A 27628-nucleotide genomic window follows, 5' to 3' on the forward strand; every position below is an offset into this window, starting at 1 on the left:
CGCCCTTCCCTCAGCGCGTACCGCCCTTCCCTCAGCACGTACCGCCCCAAGCACCGCCCTTCCCTCACCGAGTACCGCCCCAGGCACCGCCCTTCCCTCACCGAGTACCGCCCCAGGCACCGCCCTTCCCTCAGCGCGTACCGCCCTCCCTTAGCACGCACCGCCCCAGACACCGCCCGGCCCTCAGCGCGTACCGCCCTTCCCTCAGCACGTACCGCCCTTCCCTCAGCGCGTACCGCCCCAGGCACCGCCCTTCCCTCAGCACGTACCGCCCTTCCCTCAGCGCGCACCGCCCCAGGCACCGCCCTTCCCTCAGCGCGCACCGCCCCAAGCACCGCCCTTCCCTCAGCGCGTACCGCCCTTCCCTCAGCGCGTACCGCCCCAAGCACCGCCCTTCCCTCAGCACGTACCGCCCTTCCCTCAGCACGTACCGCCCCAGGCACCGCCCTTCCCTCAGCGCGTACCGCCCCAGGTACCTCCCCAGGTACCGCCCCGCCCCTCAGGTACGGCCCCTCCCGCCTCAGGTACTGCCCCTTCTCTCCTCACGTACCGCCCCTCCCACCTCAGGTACCGCCTCAGGTACCGCCTCAGGTACCGCCTCAGGTACCGCCTCAAGCACCGCCCTTTCTCCCCTTACATAGCGCCCTGCCCTTCATCTTCTCAGGGTTCTCCGCTCCTTCCTCAGGCACCGCCGGGTCGGGTTCATGTGCAGACGCTGGACGTGGAGGGGGCTCCTGCCTGTCCTGCTGGCGCTGGACAAGCGGTGCCGTGCAGGTTGTCCCTGGGCTGGCGAGTGGCATTCCTGCCGTGCTGCCCGGGCTTCGCTGGCTGCTGCTCCCTGCCAGGTGAGAGGCGGGTCTGGGGAGGAGCAGGCGGCCACTCCTGTCAAACCGTGTTGATCTCGCCCTGTCAGCTGCACTGGGACTTCTGTAGGAATAAACATCCACAAGTTCATCCTGATACGGTTTATTGGAGAGCAGATGATGCCCTGAAAGAAACTAAGAAATCATTTGGGAAATTCTGTTGAGAAGAAGTCTGGGAAAACCGAAATTGTTTTAAGATACACTCCTCTCCTTGAAGGTTAGTTGGAATTTTTCCATGAAACAAATACGGAAAAGTTCATTTAGACAGTGTATTCTGTGTCCTTTATTTGTACAACACACGGCTGCAGAAGGAATTAAATGAAGCAGCACAACCTGATGCCACACTCACAATCAGGATATGCCCCCCTCAGTCCAGCCAGTTCACTCCATACTGAAAGCAGAACAATTATTGTCATCATGTCCAAAGTGACCAGAAACCTCACAGTATGCTAAACAAAAGCTTCCTCTCTGTAGCTATTAACCCTTTTTAGCTTATTAAGAGACAAGGCAATGCAAACTGCAGAGTGCAGAGCAGGTGTATCTGAACAGAGCTTGCTTCTCCTGAACATGCACTTTGGGGTAGTTATTTTCCTTAATAAATTCTGTAGAAATAAGGATGACTTGGTCTTTATATAGAAAGTATTGGTTAAGCATATGTATTTTAGGTGAAGTATATTAGAGATTTTGGGGCAAAACAATAAGAATAGGCCTTGTACCCATCTGTGTTATCTTGCGTGAGCGAAAGGAGGTGTGGTTTGTGGGTTTACTGCTTGTATCAGGAGAACATTTTCGCAGAAGAGGGAGTTGTGATACACTGAAGACCACAAAAATTGATATTGTGACCCTTTAGCAAAGGCTTACATGAATCAGTCTTTTTCTAATGATGGCAGAAGAAGCAAAAAAAAAAGAGCTCGGGGGATATTGGCTGAAGGACAAGAGCACGCAGGTTCGTTGAGGAACCTGGTGCAGTGTGTCCCTGCCCACAGCAGAGGGCTTGGAACTTGAAGGTCCCTTCCAACAGATTATTTGAACCCCTAAGAAAGTGGAATGACTCCAAATCTGTATGTTTAAAGAGTAGTTGTACTTCTAGAAACAAATACAGTGAAAGTGCATTATGTGACTTATCTGCATATCATCAATAAGTGCTTTGTATTATTCCTATTGATAAGAGCAAAGAATGATTTAAGTCTCCAAGTGAGCTGTATTATCACACCATATTTTAGTCCATATTTATGCTTACATGGAATGGTCTTGAAGCCTTGGGTGTTGTCAGATTTATTTTAGCTTTTGCTATACTTCTTATGTGATATTCAGTGAACAGAGAAACTGTTTCTCAATAAAAATACCTTGGTAAGGAAACTAACTTGCCATTTCATAACCTATGGAAAATATTTAAGTTCTGCATATGTAAAATAGTTTCTGCAGCCTTTTGTCTTACGACACTCAGATAGGACTTGGCAAAGACATTTTAGCTTTTGGTAATTGGATGTTTTTTATTCAAGGCAAAACAGTAACATAAGGAACTAGCCTGTGTTTTCACCAGGGCTAGGTAATTGCACCTTAGGAGGTGTTGTGAGGGAATAAAGGGGAAGAAAAACTGCAGAGGATGTGGAGAAAATGGTCTTCTTTCATTGTTTCTTCATTCTGCCGCTGTTCTGGGTGAAGTGCTCAGGCCCTTTTGAAGATTCTCTTGGATTCAACTCCTTCATATACATAGGTCTATTAGGAAATTAAGAAGAAAAATCAGTGGCTTTGATAGCAAAATTCCCTTTCATGGGTGCTGTTGAGAGGGCATCAATAATGAATTTTAACTAAAGATAAATGAGGTTATTTGGCTTTGATAAAATAGTCCTACTTTCAGAACAGCTTCTAAATTTTTTTTCACTTAATTATATTATAAAGTTCTATGTAAGTGACTGCTTAACTCACCTGAACAAGTTCATCATTTACAATTTCTCTGTATGCATTGAGTACTTTTCCATTGTCTTTTCTGGTAAATGTGCCCACAAGTTTGTTTCCTTCCAGGTTCCAAGATCCCTATAATGGGAAAAAAACCCAAAATATTTTGCGATAGTTCTGACACTGATGAGATTTAAAAGCTGCAGAATACTTTAGAGTGAGAAAAGATTAAAAGCTTTTTTAGAAAGGTTGTAAAATGAAATTTTAATAAAACTATTCGTTTATTTAATTGCATAATAATCAAGCTAGATATTTTTAGTGGTCAGTGCACCTTCCTTTAATTAATTGCATCAACAGAGAAAAGGTAGTTTTCTATAAATACCCACTCTGCACTCTAGGTGGTAGACTTGAGTATTAGAATAAGTAAAATTACAATCACCTGGATTTCATCAGATGAAAATTGCTTCTTGCTCTGCTTTTTTGGGGCTCTCTCTGGAACCCTGAGTTCCATAGGTACAGAGTTGAACCATTAACTGTTAAGAGTACCTTGTGCTTTTGTGCATAAGCTGCAAGTACTCCTAGCAATCACTCTTTGAAACTGAAATTTCAATTACAAACTAGGAAAATCAATAATTAACCTTGAAACTGTACTTCATAAAGTTATTCTCATGTAGAAAATACAGAATTCTATAGAAGACTCTTACAGTAAGTTCAGTCCCATCAGCCAGGCTGTACTCAAAAGTGGCTCCCAGAGTGAATTCAATCTCTATGGTTCGGAAGTTACTCGCTTCTTTGACGGTGAATTTGTTCCCATCTTGCTGGATTGTGATCTTCAGGTTATCATGAGCGCCCAGCTTTCTTTTCATCATGTTAACACCTGGAAAAAACAATTAACATGAATCAGAAAAAAACCCCAAACCCATGGAGTACCATATTTATTTCTTTTTAGTGACTTTTATGTTGTCAAAGTGAGTTTTTTCCAGGGTTCTGACCCAAAGTTTTATTCTTCTTCACTTTTTATTGAGGCCATATTCATATAATACAAACCACTACCTAAGTATGGTGGTTGTGTTTATATCCATATAATGCACAGTCTGTACAAACCTAAAGTATCAGAATGTCAGAATTCCTTGAATTGTGTTTCTACAAAATTGAAGAATGATTATTTCCTCCCTGTGTAATTTTTTAACTAGTTTAATATTATCAAAATAATATTCCTGTTATAGAATTCTGCTTAAAGTTTATAATTCAAGTTCTCTGAGCCTTTTCCTCAAATTTGGACTTAGAGATTCTTTTTTTTCTGCTTTAATAAATCCAGAATTAGTTAAGGTGCTTAAGATGACCATAACGTAATCAGAACATTTCTCAGCATCTTTTATCCTTCCCCCCTCCATGAAATATTTTGAAAGTGAAGGGCAGAGCAAATAGTAAAAGGACAGGCTGTCCCAAAGGCAGTTCAGAGACAGCTGGAGGGGTATTTTTCCTGCAGAAAGCACTGGCAAAGTGGGACTCACCCATCGCCTCCATGAACTTCTCGTAGTTTTCATTCCTGTCTATTTTCCAAGTGCCGTTGAAAGCCATGGCTGTGTCTGTAGGAGCCCTGCTCTGGAGTGACTTGTCTTTGCCAAGAGAATTTATGCACTGGCTTATCTTGAGGGCAATTTACAGGATGATGTGGCTGACTAAAGCTCAATGATGCACTGATCTTTTCAAGGAGAAGTTTACTGTAGTTTAATCAAATTTCAGGCCTGACCACATTGCTTGCTGAATCTCTCTTACTGGTTCCAGATCATGACAGTATCTTTATTGCTCATCTTAATAAAGAATTGCTCATCTATTCATTCTGTCCACCATGCATAGTAAAAATCAGATATCTAGTGAAAGCAGTAATTAAAATAAGAACATTTAATGACATTTTCTGTCTATGTAGTATCTTCATACTTTCGTGAGAGTCTTTATGCAGCTGGAGGAGATTTTATTTACCCAACAAACTGAACACGAATCTCTAGTTTGTCCATTGTAATTTGGTAGGGATCTGTTCTGCTCAACATAATAAGCATAGGGCAGAGGATTTACTGAATGTCTGCAGTTGTTTCAGAAAACCATCCTCGTTTCCTATCTGATGCTGAGCTGTGAAAATTGGGATGATATTCTGTAATCATGTGCTCACTCTCTAACATACAGTTTAAATTCTGAGCAGCTTCTACAAATGTTCTTCATTATAACACATTCAGTGAGCACTGTGTGCATCTAACACGTTCCTACAACAGATGTGCAGCTAAGTGAACTTACCTGATGTGGTTGGTTTCTATAATTCCTGATTTGCCTGTCCAAGGATAATGCAGAACATGAGTCTTTTCCTGACTTAGCTGCTTCTTTCCCCACTCCTCTTCTGCTCTAATTGGTGCAGCTTGAAACTGAGCAAAACTAATGACCCAGCTTTGCCTTTGCCAAGGGTTATAGTTAGTCTGTTCACAGGGGTGCCATCAGCTTTGTTACCTGCTGCCTTCAAAATGTAATTCCAATTTGGTCCATGTGTATTTAAAAACAACAGTTAGGTCTCACTATGTAGTTTTTACATTTACTTTCTTTCCACAATTTCATGTATTTTTTTATCACCTGAATAACTCCATGTCTCAAAAGGTGACAAAGCCCAGGGCCAGTTCTGTGCCAATCACAGATGTCCATCTTACCCTTCAGCCAGCACAGAAAATGGGCAAACTGCATTTCTGCCAAGGGTCAGATTCTCTGATTGCACTGGTAGGTATCTTGACCTTTGTAGTTATCAGTGCCACTCTGTGTTATCTGCTTAGTATCTATACATAACAAAAATACGTGGTGTCTAGTTATAGTTCACCCAATTTATTGTTACATAACCAAACTGGTAACTGTACAGTCTTTGCAGAAAGGTTCTTTCTGACAGTGGTGTAGTGCAGCTCCTGCTGTACCCAGTAGAAAATTGAGGCCTGAAGTAACATGAATTATTCACATTATTGGAACCATCTATAAAATGTAACAACTGGGAAATGCACTTTCTTTTGACCATTTCAAGAAAGGGTTTTTTAGGTGTGTTCTGCATTCTCCCCAAGAACGTGTTTTCATTTCATTTTAGAAATGCTAAGGTATCTGAAGTTACTGTTTATATATTTAAACTAAGTTAATGCTACCAATTAATTTCCACATTTGATTCCAGTCTGTCTGCTTAGCCTCTGAAAAAATAATTCAGAGTAGGGATATTCTGCAGGTTAAGTACAATTTCTATACCAAACTTACTTCAGCAGCTCTTCTGAACCTTAAAAGGGAGGAAGGTGGGTCTGAAGCAAGTCTTCACCTATCAGGAAGATTCTCAGATGTACTTTTTCAGTCAGTTCTCTCCCAGTTTGCTGTACCCCTTTGTGACTCTTTGGTCTCTCAGAAGTCAGGCCAACTCCAAACCTTTCCACCGGGGGAGCAGTGAGCAGCTGGGTCCTGAATTCCATGTCAGAGCTTGCTGCTCCATTCCTGTCCCCACTTCCCCTTCCTTAACATTTTTTCCACTGGGCACGAGTCCCCGGGGTCCTGTTCAGATCAGCCCCACAGATATGTCAGTTAAACAGGAACCACAGGTGGTCAATATTTATGAGTTTGATGGTTGGTGTAGTGCTGACAGCATAAAGGAGTGTTTTTCTCTGAGGTCTGCTGGAGTGTCACTGCTGGAACAAGCAGCACTTTACACAATTTATGTGAGTTACTTGGGACTATAATGCACTAAAACTTAACTCCAGTATGACAAATTATGACTTCAGTTTTTTATATGTACTAGAATCATATGATATATCCTTCATTCAGAGATCTTTTGTGTTGCTATAATAGCTGGTGTTTCTTCTCCAAGTATTTTATAGGTAGTTTTTTTTAGTTTGAATATTCCACAACCTTTTTCCTTCTGCCTGCCTCTTCCTTGTGTAGTTTTCAGAACTATAGTTTGTACCTGGATGGTGTAATGAAATCTTGTTTTTCAGTATTGCTGGTTCTATGAAAGTCTGGAAAGCCCAGGGTGTGTTCTTGGCTTTGTGGCTTTCTTCAGCGTGCCACCTTCAGAACTGAAAATGGGCAAACATTAACTTTGAAGTTTGATCTTTAAATGAGGTGGATGGGACTAAATTATTAACTTAAATGGTCATGCCAATCTCATCATGCCAATCTGTGATTATCATAACAAGCTGTATTGTGGTGTTAATTGACAATGAGGTTCCAAAGATCAGGGAGACAAAAAAGCTTTTGTAGTGGGTTTAACTCATCTATCTTATTTATTGTTTTTGTGATTTGCATCCAAGTTGTTCCTACCTAGTGAGGACAATAGAACTCAGCTGTACCATGGAGTGATTGAGGCTTGCTGCCAGTATAAACATAATATGCTTATGAAAATATTAATATATACAATATCATGTAATAAAAGAGAGATTATTCCCTGTTAAAACCATACAGATTGATTTGGCAGTACTTCTGTGTGTTTTCCACTGGATGATTCTTCATTATGTCTTGGGATGGATTGCAAAGCTGTTTGGGGACTTAAAATTTTACTGTGCTTTTTAAACCACAACACTCCATTTTATATCAATATGGTAAACAGATGATTCTATGGCAGTAAAGTCAGCTCAGCATCACCCTGGGTGGCCAGCAACAAGCAGCTTGGTGGAGCCTGAGTAGTGCCAGCTCTTGGATAAATCATTTCAAAGCACATATTGCAACTGGGCCTTGTATTGCTGCTGGATTAGATCAATTCTTGAGCTACCTTTTGTCCTACTCCAGCTACCTGTTTGCTACATTTCTAGTTTTGTTTTGGCTCAGGGAGAATCTCCTGGATGCTGCTAACATGCAGTCTGTTCAACATGAGGATTCAACATTGGAAGATTCCTTAGAAATTTCCAGTGAGTATAGACCCGTTTATCTGATTAGTTGGTAGTGGGCTGTGGGTCTTAAAACTTGCCCTTAACTGACCATTCCTTTTTAATTTCTGTGTAATGTACTGCAATGGTTTTGAGAGCTGTTTATTGAGAGAACTGGAGTGCCTGAGCTAATAAGATCCGGGTTAAAACATCTAGAAGCAAAATTTAGGATTTTCTCAGAGCAGTAACCCTGGTATTTACTTCATCCATTACTGCATGTTAAAATGAATTGTAGGATGACCTAAAATAGTAGAATCTGGTCCTGTTTCAACGAAAAATGGATGACAGTGAACAACTGCCAATAAAAATAAGCATGCTTCTTCAGAAAAGGTTATGTGAATCTCTGAGTATTAGTGGCAGTTCTCACTTCCTGCATAGAAACTGATATGCCAGTTGTCCCACAGGGCTTTGTGTCAGGCTTATCTAGGGTTTTTAAATTTATATCTGAATATTCTTTTCCTATATTGTTCAGTTTCTTTTTTGTCCAGAATATGAAATGTGATCAAAGGATGGGGTTGAGTTATAGTCCAATGAGCTCACAATGTGCAGGACTGAAAGTCTGCATCAGTCATTTCAGTTTCTCCAGAATCTGAACTGCACTTTTAGCTCATTTCAACACAGCTTTTTGCTTATTGTACACTTTTGCTCTTGGTTATGATATAGCTCCAAACTCCACCAGGGATATTGTGATTATCTGGATTAGTGACTTGAGTCTGATCTCCTCTGTAAAACAGTGAGTTTCAGAGTTCTTCTGAGCTCAGCATAATAGCAAGAGAGCACCCGTTATGGCTCAGATATTTTAAGTATTTGCATATGCAAAAGGAAAAGATGGTTTCAGATAAAACATTCTTTGTGTCTCACAAAAAAGCAGAAGAGACACTCGGACCTTGGTTCTCTTTCCAACACAGAAATGGACTTTCTGTGTGACCTTGATCAAATTCCCCCCTCCACTTATCTGTAAAATGAACTTTCCTTCCATTAAGAAGCTGTATACATAATAAAAGAAATTGCCAGTGACTTGATTAACTACTACAGTAAAAGGATTCTGAATGCCTCTATGTGAAAGTATATGTAAACTAGTGGTATTGTTTAACCATGGGTTTTACTCATTTTTAATGGTATTAAACAAAAGAAACCTGCATAAAATACAGATTTTTCAGCTGCTTATCAACCATTACAAACCACTGGGTGGGCAGTAGCAGGCCATGGCTGAATTGATTAACCTTGTAATTCATTACAAAAGAGGATTTTATCTTTCCTTGATAGTACATACTCAGAACAGGTGGTATTTTTCAACAGAAATTGTTCTAAGGTTCTGTATGTGCTAAGAAATGCTGTTCTTCTCTGAAGGGCTGAGAAACTCAGTGACTGTCAGATTCCATACATCTGTCCCTAAATTTTACTACTGGAACAAACTCACATGTGAATTGTTTCCTAAAAATCTTAAAGGGTGAGATTTGCTGGGAATGTGAAATGCATGTCAGCAATAGCTGTCACGACTCTTACTAAAAACATGGCTGGAGGAAAGAGCCATTGTCTTTTGCCTTTGTTAAAAAGGCATCACTGGTGTGCAAGAAGTGAAAGGCCAAGTGTAACATTCCTTCACCTCTTCAATAAAAATGCCCTCTTCGAGGTTATATTCTGGGTATGAAGTGTATTCCAGCACTCCTGCTGAAATCCATGACACTTCCCAGAAGTGAATTCTAACCCTGAGCAGCCCAGAAGGACTGAGCAGGAGCACGGCCACGCTGGAAGCAGCTGGAGAGGCTGCAATCCCAGCACAAATGGTTACCTGATGGACATCAATATACACAGCCAGTTGGGCAGTTGCACTCATGAATTGCAGCTGGTTCAAGCAAACAGTGCTGGTGTTTTGTGCTGAACTAAATCTGGCCCTTCATAACTTTTTCAATGAGCCTGCTGTTTGTCAGGGATGGACATACTTCTTGGTTTTGCCTGGAGCTAAAAAAAGTCCAGCCAGAAGTGTTGCTGTGCAGAACCTAACAGGCAAAGACCAGGAATTGCCAGGAAGCCCACTGGGTCTGGAATTACTTCTAGGACCAGCAGTTTGCACAGGATGAGGCTTTTGTTGTCAAGAATAATTTTTTCACAGTTTTGCTTGAAGTCACTGGGTTGAATATTTCCATCTCTTTTGCATGCTACCCCAGGAACTGATATTTGGGGGGCAGAGGATGAGGATACCTCTGTGTGGCTGTTTTATTTGCTGGTTCTGCTTATCCAATAAAACTGGTTTCTGGCAGCTCCCAGTAACTGCAGCTCCAGTGCTCTCTAGTGGTTAGTAGCACTGAATTATTTTTTGCTGCTTTTAAACCAGAACTACTTTCCCACTGGCTGATCTCAGTACTACTTAAAAGTATATTAAATAACAAACAGTAAAATTTGACATAGTCCTTTTTATTTTAAAAAGCATGAAAACGGTACAAAGAGAAGAATGAGGAAATAAGTAATAAGCAGCAGTCTGACCATAGAAAATAACCTGACTCTGTATTCTGTATCAGCTATACAGTAAATAGGGATAATTATTCTCTTAAGTAATGTAATTAGCTTTACCAGGTCATAGGAGAGAAGCAAGCAAGAACACATAACATTCAGAAGAATTTAATACTGCTTAAAGGCAAAACATAATATACACAGAAACCCCTCAAACTAGTACAAAAATACTGTGCCCAGAAACTATATATTTGTTCAATTTTTTTTTTAAAGATAAAAGAATACAAGTGGACAAACTCAGTGACTAGTGACTGTGAGTAAGATTTTTATTAATAGGAATGTATATTAAAACTATTTACAGTGCATTTCACACTACATTCTTTGGGACACATGCAGGTGTCTGCCATGTGAACACAGAGAGGGCTCAAATCTTGACTTCAGTTACCTCTGTAAGGTACCTTGGGCATCAACAGGAATAGCTGAACACAGCAAAGAGCAGGTGAGGTGGGTGTTACCAAGGGTAAGAGTTTGGTCCCTCCTTATAGGTAAAAAGATGGATTTGACTCCTTCTTTCACTTTCTGTACAGCTCAGTCCAGTTCCCACTGAGGTAAATGGGAATCTGTGTGACTGACTTTAAATAGGCATCTGAGCAGGACAAGCTCATGCTGTGAAAGTCAGAGGAAACTGGCTGTTCTATAGCATTGTCACATAAATACACATTCACAAACAGTGGTACTTGGACAGGAGTTTCTCTATGGAAACAAACTTCTTTATGTGGAAAATAAACTTTCCCATGCAATTTCCATTCATGTAGCAATGACAAAGATAAAATATCCTGCTGTCACTGTTTGCTGTATTTAACAAGTGTCACTCATCACCAGGCCAGATTCTGGGATGTTTCTTCTTCCTGTCAAAGTCCAAACCAAAAAACCAGCACTCATTGTGTACCATATTCTGGCCAAACTTATTCTTTTATTCAAGCTCCAATGTTCAAGTTTATCTTTCAAGTTAGTGCAAGTCCCTGAAGACACTCAGCAGGGAACTGTGAAATAAAGCTGAAACCTTGTGGAATGTAAACTGCATGTGATTTGCCATGAAGAAAAAAACCTGCAGCATCACAGAGACAAGACTCCAAATTAAAGCTAATATATATATTTGCCTGAAATACCAGGTCTTTATAAAACCTTCTAAAATGTATGAATTTATTATCAGTGAGGCTTTTTTTGTCCCATTAAAATTCTCTGCCTATCTTCCTATGCATAACTGCAAGAGACACCAACCAGATCACTCAGGCAACACCGCCTAATTCTGTAGGACTAGATCTGACATTTCATAATTTTTCTGTATAATGTCTTGGAAAATCAGTTACCTGGGAATTTTGAAGAAATTTTTATATGAATTAGACAGCGTGCTGATTTTGTCAGTTCATGCCACTGCCAGGTAAAATGTATTGGATTAGAGGTGAAAAGTTTATCTTTACATGCATGCAACTGGCAGAGGGTGATGCATGAAACCAGACTTCAGTCCTCTCTTCTAAGGAGAGATCAGCTGATCAGTGGTGGAATAGACTGTTTACTTTTATCACTGCCTCACTTGAAGATATGAGAGTAATCTGTTCTTAACTTTAAACTTCTAATTAACAATTAACACCATCCCCAAAATCAACATTACACTATTTTCCTCTCCTTTCTTTAATTGTGTGACAGAATAGAAAACCCAGATGCTCTACAGCCAATATTGGATGTGGGACTAATTTACTGGAAAAGAAGAAGTACCTACACCTTAAGAGCCTCACTGTTACTTTTAATTAGAAGAGGTAGGGTTAATCAGTAATTTTGTGTATGTTAATACAAATGACTAATCATTTTTTAGGAGAACAAAAACAGAAGTGTCCTTTGAACATTACACTGTGCTGTAGAGTGAGTCTAAAAAAAAAAAGTATGACCATATCTGAGATGAAGTAGGATATAACTTAGGTGTGTCTTCATTGAGACATTGGTGGGCCAAATTCTGTACTCAAAGATTTAAATATCAAATGTGACAATGGCTTTAATGAACTTTTAGTCTGAACTGACCACATGAAAAACTCCACCTCAGCTGCTTTCTTGTGTAACCCACACTGATTGTTCCAGCTAGACAATATAAACTGGGGAGAAAATCTTTGAGACCTGACTCAAATAATGAGGAACACAACTCATGATGAAATGAATGGCAGCTGTGTGGCTGTAATCCATTAGCTGGGTTTGAAAATGTTGAATTCTCAAGGCAATGAACTCCAGGCAGGAAACAGACTGGCTTTTTTTTTTCTCCCAATATTGTGCCCTGTCTCCATTATGAAAGAATGATTGAGCAGTTTCTACAAACAGTTCACACAAAACTGTGACACAACCAGCAACTCTGCCTTTGCCTTCAGGCAGAGTAAAACACTATGTAAAAACTTGGATCATGCTCTGAAATTCCATGAAGTACAGCAGTCTATGCTTTTAAGGTTCTTAACCAGTAGTTTAAAGGCTTTGGTTTTGTAGAAATATGTACAGATACAGATGTATTATGATAAATAAATGGTTTATTTACTAGGAACTGTATACCTGTTCCAATCTCTGTAGTGGAAGAGATTCCATGGGATAAATGTGTAGAAATATGTAATTATATATATGCACAAACTGTATAACTGTTAATTTTAAGTGAACATTTAAAAATGTTATGTCATGCCCTTTTTTCCAAGTCAAAAGTAGGAATCCATCACTCTTTTGTAGCACTTACAAATTTAGTTATAGTAAAGTTTTGCTGAACACACAATATAGCAAAGAAATACTGGGATATTATTGTAAAAGCTACATCACTACACTATAATATTATTATAATTATCTGCTGTGTTGTCACCATGAATTACCAGTCTCAGCTGTAATGGCAAGAATACACCTTTATATACATATAATTTATTTATATTAAATATGTATCTCATCAGTTAGTGTAATAATTATACTTCAGTATCTCAAGCACTCAAGGAAAAGACTATACAAGGACTAAGCAAATCCTGAAGCAAAGATTCCTATTTGTCAAAAAGTACCTAAAAACTGTTTTGGGGGTGGTTGTGTTGTGGTGAGCAGGCTGCTGACTTTTCCATATAAATACATATATGGAGCACTGCATAACAGTAGTCCTAGAATTCTTACTGAAATCAATACTTTTTTTTAACATCTCAGGGAAGAAAATCACGAGAAATACCTTTGCAGAAAAATGTTTTCAAATTTAGCTGCAATAATATATTATTGGTGATCATTAGAGAGGTTTGAGATAGGATTTAATCAGTGACAAATAATTTAGGTTGGCAGAAATGCTGCTGACTGTCAGAATACCTTATTCTACATTAAAAAAAAAATCAACCATGAAACTCAGTATCGTCAGACATTTTGAAGCATTTGCTTCATCTTTTCTTAGCTTATGGTATAGTTTATCTAAATGAAGAAATTGATAAAAACAGGGAGTTTTCACTGTCTTTCTGACCAGCTCTTACAAGAGGGGTTGATAATTAATTGCTTTTTCAACTGGAATTTTCTGGATTATTGTGATAGAAATAAATTCCCATACTTCAAAATACAATCCCAGATGTATTATTTTTGCTCAATACTACTGCTAATTTTCAGTGAAGAATCGTTATTACAGATTAAGAAAACACAACATGTAATGTGTGTCTGTACAGCCACAGTTACGTGTACTGCTCATCCATTTCAGAGTGCTGACACTCATCTCCTAATCCTGTCCACACAAAGAATGGTGCTCTCTTTGTTTTACTCTTTTGGGATTTGTCTGATGTGCATATTTTCTTTAACTGGTTCCCAATTCAAAACCATTTTTATTAATCATCTTCATTGAAATAAAATACCAATGTTGGGGTTTTTTTACTAGTGCAAGTTAATAAATTTCTTACTTTTCAGAACATTAATGCCTCATATAGAAATGGCAAATCCCTGTAGCACTCTTGGCTATTTTTGCTCTTGGTACTCTTTTTTTCCTATTTTTTTAAGACACTGTGATTAATCATTGTTAACTAATGCTACAAATGTTTTTTGAAAGATGTTAATGTAAAACTTTCTTCCAAGTGGTCATAGCCATTTGATAGTAGCACTGGCCTAAAGAATCAGTCATTGATAGTCACCAGGAGTGTGCCATTCCTGCATCATTCTCATTCAGATTTTCACCTCTTGCTCTTGCAGTCACATTCTCTTCTGCCCATGATTCAGTCTGTCAGTTGGATGATATTAAAAATCAACTTCCAAATGAAGTTAAAACCAGCAGATAAAAATGATCCTGTTTACTTTCCATTTCTCTCTGTGCTTCTTGCAGCGTTCAGTGGGAGCCTGTCAGTTATGCTGGGACATCTCATCAGTCTTCAAGCAGTTTCCATTATTCATGGATAATCATGACACGTCTACCACAAAACTCCTAAGACCCCCATTGCCCAGTATTTCACAGGGGTCTTAAAAATTTCTTCACATGTAATAAGATATTTGCTAAGACATCCATTTGGTATGAAAAAAACCCAACCAAACTGAAGTTAACTACTGTGTGCAGAGATTGTGGGGCTTTTCACCTCAGACCCCAGTTCTGTCTTCTGAAAGAGGTCAGCATAGTATATGCTGGATTAGCCTTCCCAGAGTGAGTCCCAATCTTTATTTGAGCCTCTGGGAAGAGAACAGGCAAGACTGCTCATTACTTCTATAACGTAACACAGCAAGATTGGAAGAGAGAAAGAAAAGGTGCGAAATGCAGTAGTCTTTAAGATACTGGCCACAACATGATCACTAAACAACTATGTACACCTGGAAAGTAATAGGCTCTCGGGCATAGGTAACTGCACTGGTACCTTCTGCTGGAGCAGGGGAACAAAAATTACCCTTGCAGATCTTTTTTCATCTCAGTCAGATGTAATAAAAGAAACAGACTATCTCCATATAACCTTGGCTTATACATGGTCATGCTCTATCTTGAAACGTGAAAAAAAATACAGCAGTGGCAAAACGTAAGCCAAATTCATACAGTGTTTAGCAAAATGCAGAACTCCCCTATTACCATGTCTTCTATGTGAACTTAAGCTTGTGGTTGTTAGATCAGCATCTCAGTTCCGTTTGGCTTGAGTGCTCTCTCCGTTAATCAGATTCTTCTCCTGTTGTTCAGCTAAGGCTTGCCATTTCTGCCTGTTCTTTCTACAGCCATCCAGTAAAGGGGAGCAGGCCTCTGACACATGGGTTAGGGCCTGAAATAGATTAAGAACATGTAAAACAGATTGCATTTAATTTTTAATGAAAAATTAAGAGACTGAAACATATTTCTTATATTTTTTTTCAGATTCCTGAACTTAATGGGTAGACCTGTAGATCATTCAGTTCTACTGCAGTGGCTACTTAACTAACACAAGCCACAAAACTTCAGTTCACTGGGATGTGACCTACTCTGAATAACATGGTAAGTCACATTCTTGAAGTGCTGAGAATGCCTTTCTGTTTGCACTCTGTGTAAAATTCCCAGGGACTGGATGAAAGCTCCAAAAGCTGCCATTACAACTCTACTTACTGTTTGCATTTATTGTATTGGAACATTGGAGGGGGGGAACCAGGTGCGTGTTCATTTATAAAGTTAACACTGAAGTTGTTTGTATGTTTTATCATGTGTTACTCATTAAAAAAAAACAAAAATCCGTGTAAGCAGGTAATATCCCCTACTTGTACTCCAATAAAAATAAACTCAAACCACAGTCCTCTCCTTGGATTTACCATTCTGCTCTGGGTTTGTCACTACCTCACAGGCTCCCCAGCCTCCTCACTGCCCTCTGCCCCTGCAGGTAAGTCACTTCTCTGTCAGTTTAGGACACAGGCTTGAATCAAGTCCCAGACACTGTCAGCCTGCTCTGTGCTGTTCCATTTCAGGTGAGGCTTTAAAACAAATAAGAGTGAGACACTGAAAGCTTCAAGAGGCAACATGTTCTGAAGAAAAAGATGCTGCTTAGCCCTCTTCCTATTTTTCTTCCCCAATTGGTAAGAAGGGAGAAGACTCTAAGCACTTGTAGGTGCTTTTGGCTGCTAACCAGGAATGGCTTTATATTCCCTGAGGCTGCAGTTACAAAGCAGGGGCTAGTATCACTTGGTAACTGCTGGATTCAACTGTATAATTCTGAGTAAATAACTGAAAAGACCAGGAAAAAAAAAAGGTAAAGCTCTCCCCTAACAAGAAAAAGTATACAAGTTCAGGCTCTGGAACTGTGGGCATTCAAACCTGCTCAGGTGTTCTGTTCAAAGACTTTTCTCTTTGCATGCTCTGTACCTTTGCACAGACACTCAGTCTTCCTCCAATGCCCACCTCCTACAGTTTTATGAGGCTTCCCAGCAAAGGCTTCCTTGTTTTCCTGACAAATAGTTTCTACAGCACAGAAACATGAGTTTCAGGGACAGTAGCTCGTAGCTCTCCCACTTCTTCCTCTATCCTTGTTTCCCTCCAACTAGGGGATATGGACTCTTTTTAGAAAAGTTGATTGTTTAAGCGGGAAAAATTCAAGTAATCACCTTGTAACTCACTGGAAGATTCTTAAGAGTTAGGCTATCTGTTCCTCACCTCAGTTCCTGTAACATACTTCCTACAGCCCTAATGAACAGACTTTCACACTCAGGCTTTACTGGTTTGAAAGAAAATGAAAAATCATTATGTTGTGTTTCACGCTATATTTGACCAATAGCTTTTCATACAGCTTGTGACCAGGACAAGAACCCATTTCAATGAATTCTCTCATGCAGTACTTTTGTGTATGATGAAAATAAAAAATGGGTTGGGAAAAGTTAAACTTGGGTACATTTTTTATGCACAGCATATCTCCTTCTGTATGAAGAATTCTGTTTTCTTTAAAACTCTCAAACAAAACTTTCTATCAGTGCACTACCTGCATACCATTCTTTTCCTAGATGGCAAAGCATTAATTTTGTGACTTTCCCTGATGGTCACAGCAGCTCACTGGGAGCTGCTGGAATCCAGAATATATCCGAGGGATCTACCAGCAATTGGACAGAGCACAGGAATTACCACTAGGTTTAATAAAATTATAACAAATTACGTCAATCAAACACATCATTAATTATAAATACTAAGACAATAATTACTTCAACTGAACAATTAACCATATGTAATATATAAGAAAATATTTTTAACTGACTAGTTTTTTATTTTTATTCGCATTTTAAATCTGTGTCTATTAGTGACCCATTCTGGTTTTAGATACTTGATTGGCAGTTCTTTCTTAGGCACCATACCTCATACAGCTGCAAACAAACAGCATCTATGAATCCAACCTGCATGCTGGGAATTTTGTTTTTCTTCTCTCTGTTCATTAGATCCTGCAGACAAGAAGTAAACAAGCTCTGTGCTTTAATGCCTTAAATACAATACCCATCCAAAACCAAAGAGACAGGCTGGAATTAAAAAGCAGCACCTTAAACAGCACAGCAATCTCAGCCCAATGGGGTATCAGCAAAGTGTTGCAGTCCAGGTAATTTGACTGCATGACTTCCCTTAGGAGATTGGCTTTGGATTGACACAGCCTAAATAACTAGAAACACAGGCAAACTTCCTGGGTTTGGATAGGCTGCCAATACGTACTCATTTAGGAATGTATTTCATACACAATTTAGTAAAAAAAGGAAACAATAAAGTCTGCTCTGCTGGTTCAAAGATAATGACACACTATTGGTGTTTGGGAAACAGAACAAAACTGACTGCCAGGAAGACAGGGAGGGAGTTGGTCCTATTCTCTGGTCAGTGGGAGAAATTGTGGATTTTGAAGCTGTTTCTAGAAGCCATTTTGCAAGAGGTGATTGTGCCACTTACTGTTGGTTCTATGTTGAGTTCCTTCCGCTCTTTGTCTCCTTGATCAAAGAACTCAGTAGCTACAAGCTCAGCAATCTGTAAAAGATTTCACACATTGAGAGCTCTAGTGTGGATATATCAAATTGGGACCTACCAGAATGAGACTCCAGCTCTGCATCCCACCACTGCCTTTGCAATAACGACTGGATGGAGGAAGCAGAAGCTGTTATGCAGTTTGTATTTAGCAAATCTGAAAAATTAAGCATTTACCCGTTGCTGCACTGGCCATGGTTTGGTTATGGCTGATAAATCACAAGCAGTCATCAGCATGGCTCTGTAGAACAAACAGAAAGCATGAATTACTGTATGGTGAAATGTATACAGCCACCAAGTCAAGTAAAACAGAATATCAGTGAACATCAAAGTCACAAAACCAGCTGAAATTAAAGCAGAGTTATAAATTTACCCCAGGCCTATTGCTGTGGTAAATGTCTCTAGTCTTTTCTTCTTCATTGACAGTAAGGAATCAGCTTCTAACCAAACTGCCTGTTCTGACTCTTCAGTTATGGGTTTCAGAAATTTACTGTTTAAGCATAAAGTATCAAGAGCAAAAGAACATGGTTCCTAAACAGGGATCCTATACTGTTTAGGAAGAACAAAAATGCTCATGTACCTTCACACAATACTTAACCAAGTTTCCTCTACACGTTGCAGACTTAGTAGTTCAGACCCAGGGAGCTTGTCAGTGACTCATGAGAAAGTGCCAGTTTTTACAGGCCCAGAGCACACAGACCTGCTGGTTTTAATGAAATTCACAGCAACATGGCATGGGGAATTGGGTACCTAATAATACCAGCTGACTTCTGCATCATTCTGCTTTTACTTACAAAAATAGCTCCTTCTGTGTGGGATCTTCCCAATTAAACTGTTTCTTCCTTAGAAGTTCGAAAAATTCTCCTCTCCTCCTTTAAAAGAAGTTAAAACAAAAGATTTTGCAGCATGATGACTTGATCCAAACATCCAGCAATGACTGTCCAGCCAAATTTTCCTCTGACTTACTTTATGTACAGCGCTAGGTCTGTGGCAAGAATGGCTTGTTTTATCATTTTCAGTGTAGCCTTGTATTCTTCAATGGAAAGGCTGCTGAGAATCTGATTTCCCTTTACAAAAAAAGCCAAAAAAGTGTTATCAGTAAAATGGGCAGCAGCACACCCATATGCTCCAATGTCTCTAAGCTACTGAATCATTATGAGTTGCTTGCTGATGTCATTCTTTTACCCTGCTTGCTTTTGCAGATTCCCCAGTTTAAAAATAAAAATTCCAGTCTTCTTGAGTAATGGCAGAAATCTGCACTGCAACAGCATCAAAACTGACTATTACAAAATGAAACTGTAAACAGAGCACCATCCAAGCTCTCAAGTCCATTTCATTCATCAAAATTAAATGTGCTTCCAGCTCTATCACAGCATCTCTTCCCTCTTCCTTCCCCTCCCCGAAGCAGAGGAACTGCAGGAGATTCCAGTACTTGTCTATATACCTCTACTAAATTAAAATATTTTCCTTTTATGAAGCAGCATAAATAACAAGCTATTATACAGAAATATAAGCCCAGCAGCCCCCTTTGAACCAAAGCATGACAAAGCTGCTGAAATGACAACTTTCCCCATTTTTCCCACCTTTTTTCCATATCTGCCCATCTGAGCAGGAAAGAATCATTACAATACAAAGGATGCCAGAAGTATCATACCTATGGCACCAAAGGAGCAGCACTTGAAATGATTGTGCACACTAAATAATTGGGCTTCAGAATTACTTAATAGCATCAAACAAGAAGAATGTCGTTTTATTTGCATATTTAACTTAGGTTTGGCTTCACTTTGGAATGTCAATGTTTGGTTTGGTCTCATCAGGGCTGCTTTGCGTATGTGTAGGTTGGAATGTTTTTTGGAATGAGAGCAAGACTTGGGTTTGTTTGGTGGTTCATAAGAGGTCATGAAATGGCAACAAAGCTTTTTGTTTCCCTTGGTCCAAGGAAGCAGGTACTCAAAAGGATGTTAGCAAAGCTTCCCTTATCAGGCACCACTTGGAAAGGTTTGGTGGCACTCAGCAATGGAACTGTGATTTCGAAGCTGCTGCATTTGCTTTCTTTACCCAAAAAGGAATAAAGAGCACTTAAGAATGTATAAGGGTGGGATTGTATCCAGAAGCTAAAAATAGGAAGTAAACCAGTTTCCCTCAGCACACAGAAGAATGCGGCACTCACTGGACTATTCAGGATCATAAGGCATTGATCAAAATGATGATGCTCCATGATGGAGTGGCAGTACAGCTGAGCCAGGGGATGTTCGCTTCTGAGGAGAAAAAAACACCCATTAGGTGGAGAAATCAAATTAAACATCCAGAAATAACTTCCCTTTCAATGCCCTCTTCACAGGAGTACGGATTGAAAGACACTGCCATTACTTTGGCACAGCACTGACAGCTCTAGTTTCCTGCCTTCTGTTAACTATAGAGACCAGCTGCACACAGGAGCAAGAATGTAATACAAGGTTTTATACAGGGTGACAGTTCTTGTATGAAAAGCAAAGGCAATGAGAAGAGTGCATTCACAAGCAAAGTATAAGTGACAGTTTGGGTTTCTCTAACATCTTAAACACCTGCCTGGCATATTTAGTCAGCTCAACTGCTGATCTTGTAAATAGGAAACCCACAGATACCAGTGGGAAGAATTCCTGCTGACCTCAGTGTACTATGGTGCAGGGGCCTGAAACCTTGATCAAGTAATCTTCTACTGTAGGTAACTGCACTAGTGTGTCATCACCATTAACTTCATGACCAAACTACTCGCAACATCATTACCTACCCTTTGCCCAGGGTAAAATCCAAAAGGGAAACAAGATGTTGGTTGTACTACAGCAGTGAAAAACAGCACTCAACCAACTGTGCAGATGTAGAATTTAAAAGTATTTTGGTCTAGACAATAGAATTTGCTGTTTGAGTAGCTTTAGACAAAGCACAGAAACTCCTCCTCTCTTGAGGACTTGAAATTTCTCCCATTCCTCATTGCATCATACAGTTCTTAGCTTTTGCTGCTGTATCTCCATTTCCAGGCCCTGGTCCCACATTGCTCGGATCATCTCAGCTAAGTCTGTGTTCTTTTGCAAGGCTGTTTTGCTGCTGATCCTGAATCTATTACTCTCATTATAATCTGACCTACAAATGTTTAATCATGTAAGAAATTTTTTTAGCATATAGTTCCATGTGACTTTCTGTATGGTTAAGGATCATTCACATGAACTAGTGGCTGCAGGATTGGGTCCCTGTGTCAGTGAGTGCACAGAAACTCAAATAAAAGCCGTAAGAAGAGACTCTGGGGATTTAAGAAGCACAAAAATGTGGAGGGAAAGATGGAAAGACAAACAAAAACGCGGAAAGGGAGATTAAAGGATGCAAACCCCTGAGAATTAAGGGCTGGCTGCCCAGCACCTCCTCTGAGACCACCACAAGAGGAGTATAGAGCAAATATGTTTGCGTGTTTCTGTAAGGAAACAAACTGTAGGATGGTGCCAACACATGCTGGATGAAATTCCCACTGAATTAAGTGGGATGCCTACTGTGTCTCCTAAAGTTCATCCTGACTGAAGAGAGAAATATGTGAGAAATATCTTAGGTTATCTTCCCAAGTACTGCACCAAACCAGAGCTCAGTATTTACAGACCCTGGCTGGGGCTGGTACTAAACTGAGGTCCTACTTGTGTAGTAGGATTTCTGTTAACCCCCTCGACAGGCCAAAGGCCACCACTGCTTTCTCAACACAGGGGTTTGGTTAACCAGCTTTTATACTCTGGGCTTCCTACTCTCCATGTGGTATTGGAGAGAAGAGAAAATAACTCTCCAGCATATCTATGAAAAGGCTTTTAAGCAGTTCCTTTCCTGTAATTTCTACCACCAGGACCGTTTTAATTTTTGAAACCCTGCTGCTTAAGAATCATACACTAAGTATCCACTCTCCCTTCTTCAAAGGAAGAAACAAAGGGATTCTGTTCCTGGAAATAAAAACTTTTCCATTTAGATTTAAATGAGGGATTTAAAAAAAATAATCATGGAAATTTCTATTGAAAAAGAATTATTAAGCTGTAATCATCTCTGCTTTACAGCATGTGCAAATGTTAGATTTTGCTGTCTATGACACTTTCCCAGGACATTTTTGAGAGGAGATGACGCATCTCCAGATGTCTTCCAGGAAATTTATTTTTAAATAAATAAAGCAAAAAATAGCTAACTGGTTCCAATCACTGCACGGCCACAGTTACTGCTGGAATCCCCTATTAGTGAACTAGAAAAAAGTTACTCCTTCAGTTTTGTGGAGTTTTGGAGTTTGTTTCGTTTTTTTCTCTTTACACATCAGTCAGTGTTACTATGAACATATATCTGAGAGGCAGAAATTCTGCTTCAGCTTACTTTTCTGCCTTTCAGTATTCTCTGCCTCAAACAAGCTTTTCCTCCCTTGGTATCCTACTTCACACACACTGAGAACAGCAGACCACTTCTTCCAAAGGGCCCTTTGTTTTTTCCAAACCACTGTCCAACTATGCCAGAAAAAGATACAAGTATATGTTTCTGGGTATCTTTTCCCCATCTCTGGTCAGACCAGGACATATCACAGTAATCACTTTATGCCATGCTGTAAGTCAGGCTTTGTATAGAACTGAAGAATCGTATACTGTTATTTGAAGTGATAACAAATTCACTGAAATAAACACATTTTGGGCAGATTTGAAATTTTATAAATTCTAAAAAAGTATTTTTTGTTAACAGTTAAAACATGGAGAAAATCTTAGACTAGGTCAGATGCTTCATTTTGGTAACTTCAAACCCCAAAGGACTTTGTTTAGTAAAGTATTTTTTCAAGGTTTTAAACTTATTTTGGTTTTTTTGCATTGTAAAGGCTTTTCTGTAATTCCATAATGGATCTGAGTTAAAGAGCACAGACAACCCAAAATCAATCCAAAACAGTCATACATTTTTATGTGATTTTAACTATGCATCTTACCCAAACTGACTTGGAATTGTGGAAAGATGTGGCTAAACCACAAGTGAAACAATCCCAGCCCAAAGATGGTAGGGAGACACCTTTGTGTGCAGTGGCTGCAGATCCCAGTGCTGTGCTGGCCTGACGAGACAGGGAACAGCTGCTGGGGCAGGGAGTGATCTCAAAGGCTGCACGTTTCCTACATGCTGCTCCTTGGAAGCTGGGACCTTTTGCTGTCACTTTATGGGCAATGGGGAATGGGACTTCAGGAACAGGAGCAGGAAGATGCTACCCCTGCAGTCTGCAAAGAGCTCACTTCATCTGCCATCATATTTAGTCAGTTGTGCATCTTTGCTTTGAACTCAGCAGTAGTTCTGCTTGTTCTTGCACTTACTGCTTTGTATAAACCTGCTCCTCAGCACAGCCCCACATCATCAAATCCATCAGGCTGTACATAATTTATCTCTGGTTTTCTTACTCACTTGCTTTTATTTTGCTTCTCTCAGACTTACCTTTGTATATAAGAGTTGTTCACTCCCCTGTGATCCAAGTCATGGCTCAGAGTTGCAATCAGCAAAGCCAGCGTTTCTAAGTCAGTCAGTTTGCTCTGGATGGGAAGGGTAATGCAAGAAGTGAATTGGGGATTTATTTTGCACAGTGGGTTTTATATCTGCTTTCTAGATAATGAAACCTGTCCTTAGTCCAGTCAAAAGACAAACCAGGAAATGGCTGATTTTATGTTTCTCTTAGAAAGATGTGTCCCCCAATGCTTGCTCTTCCCCTCAGATTAGGAAAACTTGGGAGGGTTATGTTCAGTGCTGTTCAGCCTCCAGAATCTGGGACATGGGAGTCAGCGTGGAGTGAATCCAGGGTAGTAAGGAATAAACAATTTATGGAAATTGCAGTGGAGACCGACAGAATTCCAAAAATAGCAAGCAAACTATCCAGACCATCAGAGATTGCTTGACCGCACACAGAGCAAAACTACCATGTCCATTCCAGCACAGAAGGAAGATGAATGCCCTTGCCTTTGTCTCTTCCAGCAACTTTTGTCTATTTTATTAGGGAGACAAAATTTGTAGAGGAAAGAAATGCCTTTTCCTTACGGTGTTGGGTGTTGACCCACACATGGGTTTTATTTATGTTCTCAGAAGTGTTTACTGCAAAATAGTATAAAGCAATTAATAACAGTCAAACTGAAGAAACAGGTTTATTCTGAATGAACAGAAACATTCTGATTCCTTCAAGAATATAAAAACAAAACCTGGAAACATGTTTTGGAAAAATCTTCACATCAATAGGGATTCTAGCCCTTCAATAGGGATCATCTATTGCTTCAGTCCAGCCCTAGTCAGAATGAATAGGTTGTTTTTTTCACTTATGCTGTATCTTTTAAGTGGAAGGTTGAGAATTTGTTCAAAAGCATTGAAAGGAACATTTAAATCTCTATTTCTGTTTTTTTATGTACCCTTTTTTGTCTAAAGCTGCACTCAGCTCTGTGTTTGAACTTGAAAAAATTTCCTGTTGAATATTTGAAGGAAACATCCTGAAATAGGGTCAGGCTTTTCTTCCCCACCTTTTTGACTTGCTTGTAGTGTAAGCGTTAACTTTAAAAAAGGACATAACCATGGATGTGCCTTATTTGAGAAAGTCCCACTGGGAACATCCAGCTGACCATTTCCAGATGCTTAACTGAAACTGGGTACAAAACAACACAACAGCAGTTTCACAAACCAAGCCCTTAAAGCCAGAAGCTTTCAGCAGAAATATTTTGATTTCTAGCAGTACCATGGAATGATGAGTATCTTACTGACATGACAAACAGAACTATGCATCATTATATCACTTGTTTAGCCCAGAAGATTCTTAATACAGAAACAGCAAAATGTACCTGAATTTTACCAGATTTTAGAGCAGCAAACATACACTGTGCTGTATTAAAGGCATGTCTCCAATTGTGGTAGGCAACATTCTTCCGATAGTTTTTCTTTACACTTAAAATCCATCTGCAGAGAACCTTTAAGAAACAGCATCACATAGTTTAAATGTATTAGAAATACATTCTTTTTATGAAAAATTTTCCTCCAATCCAACTTGGAAACTCTCTGACAGAAAAAAAATTGCTTTAAACTCAATTAAGTTCAAATACAACATCCTTTTAACTGTGCACATAAATAAGAACATGCTCACAACTGCTAGTGCAGCCTCTCAGGGAGCATATAATACATGTGGGTTTGGGTTTTTTACTAATGGCTAAATGTGTCAGAAGCACTGCTGTTAATTCAGAAACTGAGGCATGCTGAGCTAACTGGGAGAGGAAAAACTCCTTCTTTATAATGACATCTTTGATAGAGAGAATGTATTTTCTAGTTATACAGTCCTCTTAAGAGCTGTTTTGAAATGAACATGTGGTTTTTCTCTCCGATCAGCTTGTTAGAAAACAAGCAGAATTGGACTTTGGAAAGCACACAAGTATGAGGGAAAGATTACTACATTGCTGGGTAGTTTCTCCTTTATTCAGAAAGAAAGCATGTCCTGGTGTTTTACTCAACAGTATTAAAAGTTGTGGGTTGTACTTTACTTGTAAGAAAGTGACTGGTAATAAGGTCAGATAATGATTTGATGTGCACTAGAACAGTGCCTTGGTTTAAATGGATACAGCACACTGCTCCATGTTACATGCTGGCTGGGAATCCAGGCTCTGGTTTGCTCAGAATTTTCAGTGTTCCTACTGAAAGACAGAAAATCCACTATCATTCACCCACAGAAAGGATCCCACACAGACAAAAGCAGCAGTTTTCTCTGCCTTTCCACTGTTAAAAAGGAGTAATAGGCAGCTGCCAGTTTTCTTTAGCTCTAGTGTGGGAAGCTGGAATTGGAGCTTCAAAGCCTTCAATGTTCTCCTGCTTCTGTTGACACGTGTACTTGCCTGGCTGTTCCCAGAGTGTTACTCTGGTTTTGCAAATCCATTGCAATTGCTCCACCAGGAACTTGTAGCCCTTCCATTACTGGGCTCCCTGACTCCCTCTCTTCCCCTGGGACATATTCCTTAGGGAAGTACAAGTGTTTGACCTTCCTACAAAGGTGAAACGAAGTACTGGGATATCCCGGAGATCAGACTGGGTAATGCAGTGCTCCTTTTGGCCCTTGAACACTACTAATCTAAATGGGTTCATAAACTGCTGATCTAGAAAATAAATACATGTTCTGTTTGACTCATTTGTCTGCCTATGAAGCTTTCCAAATTAATCTTGCATTTTGATAATGAACTTTGAAAGTTTTGTGGAAAAAAGATAGAAAGCAAAAGTAAATTATTTAAAAATGAGGTTTTTACAAATAGATATTGTGTGCATTGACTGAAGAGGTAGAAGAGATTTATCTGTTTTACCTCCAGGGCCAGAAGCACAGCAAGAACACCTGTCTCAATGACCTCTGACAGATGTACATCTACAACTAGATCCTGTTGGTAAAAACCTTCAGGGAAATTTTCAGAGCCCACATAAGTAATCTGTTTCAGTCTTTATTATCTCCATAGCTATGAAGTTCCTCCTAAGATCTAATCTAATCTTTTGTAGGGAAAGATTAAGACAGTTACTACCTTATATGGACAATATTATTGTCCTCTTTATAACAGCCTTTCACTTGCTGAGAAGTTGCTGTCATCTCCCTCCTCAGTATTCTGTTTTCCAGTCTATTCATCATGGATGGGAAAATTATCAATCATTCAGTAGAAAACTGAGCACAGACCTCAGGACTTTATATACATTCCCAGTTTGCTGACTACTCTGTGATACAGATTCCCAGTTCTATTTCCTGCAGGGTCCTTGCACTATTCTCCTGAATCTCTTAACAATTCAGTTGTCTCTGTCTGTGAAACAGAATTGGACTGTTCATACCTCATGTTTCATTTGGAAATTCTGCACCAGGTTGAGGTCTGTGAACATTCGAATTGTGCACAGTGTTGTTTCAAAGTCTGACAGCTCAAAGTCACTGAAGTAGAAGTCAGTCAGGTTGAGACACTGTGCAGATGGAACCACTGCAGCCTGGAGAAGGAGAGCACACCACTTAGCATAACATAAACAGAACATAAATACCTGCTTTTCCAACACAGAAGTGGTGAGACACTAAATTTTACCTTCACATGATACTGAAAAGTGATGATTACTTCTCATTTATCTTCCCTCAGCCCTTCTTGTTTAACATCACCTTGTTAGCTTAGATTTAACACACACTTTTCCACAGATCAGGATAGAGGAAGAATTGCCTGGTCAGTCTGTTATCTAAATCACCTGAGGGAAAACTGTAACCAAGAGTATGTATGAAATTTGGAGAATGAGAAAATAAGGCAATGGAGTTATGTGTTTGTTTCTATGGACCTGCAGACATAGAGATCTGTAACTGCTGACATTTTTCTAAAAATGGCAAGGCAAGAGAAGGCAGTAACACAGATTTCCTAACAGGATCCACATCCAGCATGCTGGTAGTCAGAACTCATCCACAGGCAGAGTTTTCTCAGGGCTGGAAACCTGAAAAATCAGGGCTCACCTGTGACCAGTAAGCTTTAAAACATATGGACAGCGGGTTTGGTGCAATTTGAGTATAACCA

At 39.6% G+C, this 27628-nt stretch overlaps 2 protein-coding genes across 8 annotated transcripts in view; both read right to left on the reverse strand.

Moving 5' to 3' along the window:
• Positions 1–2446: 2446 nt before the first annotated feature.
• FABP2 (fatty acid binding protein 2) lies at positions 2447–6260 on the reverse strand. Of its 2 annotated transcripts, none has more exons than XM_071555067.1 (4): positions 6036–6260; positions 3467–3639; positions 2793–2900; positions 2447–2582 (listed from the first exon to the last, which is right to left on the reverse strand). In XM_071555067.1, exons 2-4 carry the CDS (start codon positions 3629–3631, stop codon positions 2532–2534), a joined length of 324 nt encoding a protein of 107 aa, XP_071411168.1. In that variant the 5' UTR covers positions 3632–3639; positions 6036–6260; the 3' UTR covers positions 2447–2531. The 2 variants fall into 2 exon arrangements, with proteins under 2 accessions (XP_071411168.1, XP_071411167.1); XM_071555066.1 differs by lacking the exon at positions 6036–6260 and adding an exon at positions 4277–4348.
• Positions 6261–10083: 3823 nt separating this feature from the next.
• Positions 10084–27628, reverse strand: part of PDE5A (phosphodiesterase 5A) — a 70382-nt gene continuing 52837 nt past the window's right edge. For all 6 annotated transcript variants that reach the window (XM_071555498.1, XM_071555493.1, XM_071555492.1 and 3 more), the window contains exons 12-21: positions 26919–27065; positions 24914–25039; positions 23535–23629; positions 20254–20341; positions 19050–19150; positions 18878–18955; positions 18261–18324; positions 18012–18086; positions 17438–17521; positions 10084–15396 (exon numbers count right to left, since the gene is read on the reverse strand). In XM_071555498.1, the coding sequence (XP_071411599.1) occupies positions 15259–15396; positions 17438–17521; positions 18012–18086; positions 18261–18324; positions 18878–18955; positions 19050–19150; positions 20254–20341; positions 23535–23629; positions 24914–25039; positions 26919–27065 (996 nt within the window). In that variant the 3' untranslated portion in view covers positions 10084–15258. The remainder of the gene's footprint in view (positions 15397–17437; positions 17522–18011; positions 18087–18260; positions 18325–18877; positions 18956–19049; positions 19151–20253; positions 20342–23534; positions 23630–24913; positions 25040–26918; positions 27066–27628) is intronic.

The sequence above is a fragment of the Pithys albifrons genome, chromosome 5 (genome assembly GCF_047495875.1).
Source record: "Pithys albifrons albifrons isolate INPA30051 chromosome 5, PitAlb_v1, whole genome shotgun sequence".
Classification (NCBI taxonomy): Eukaryota; Metazoa; Chordata; class Aves; order Passeriformes; family Thamnophilidae; genus Pithys; species Pithys albifrons.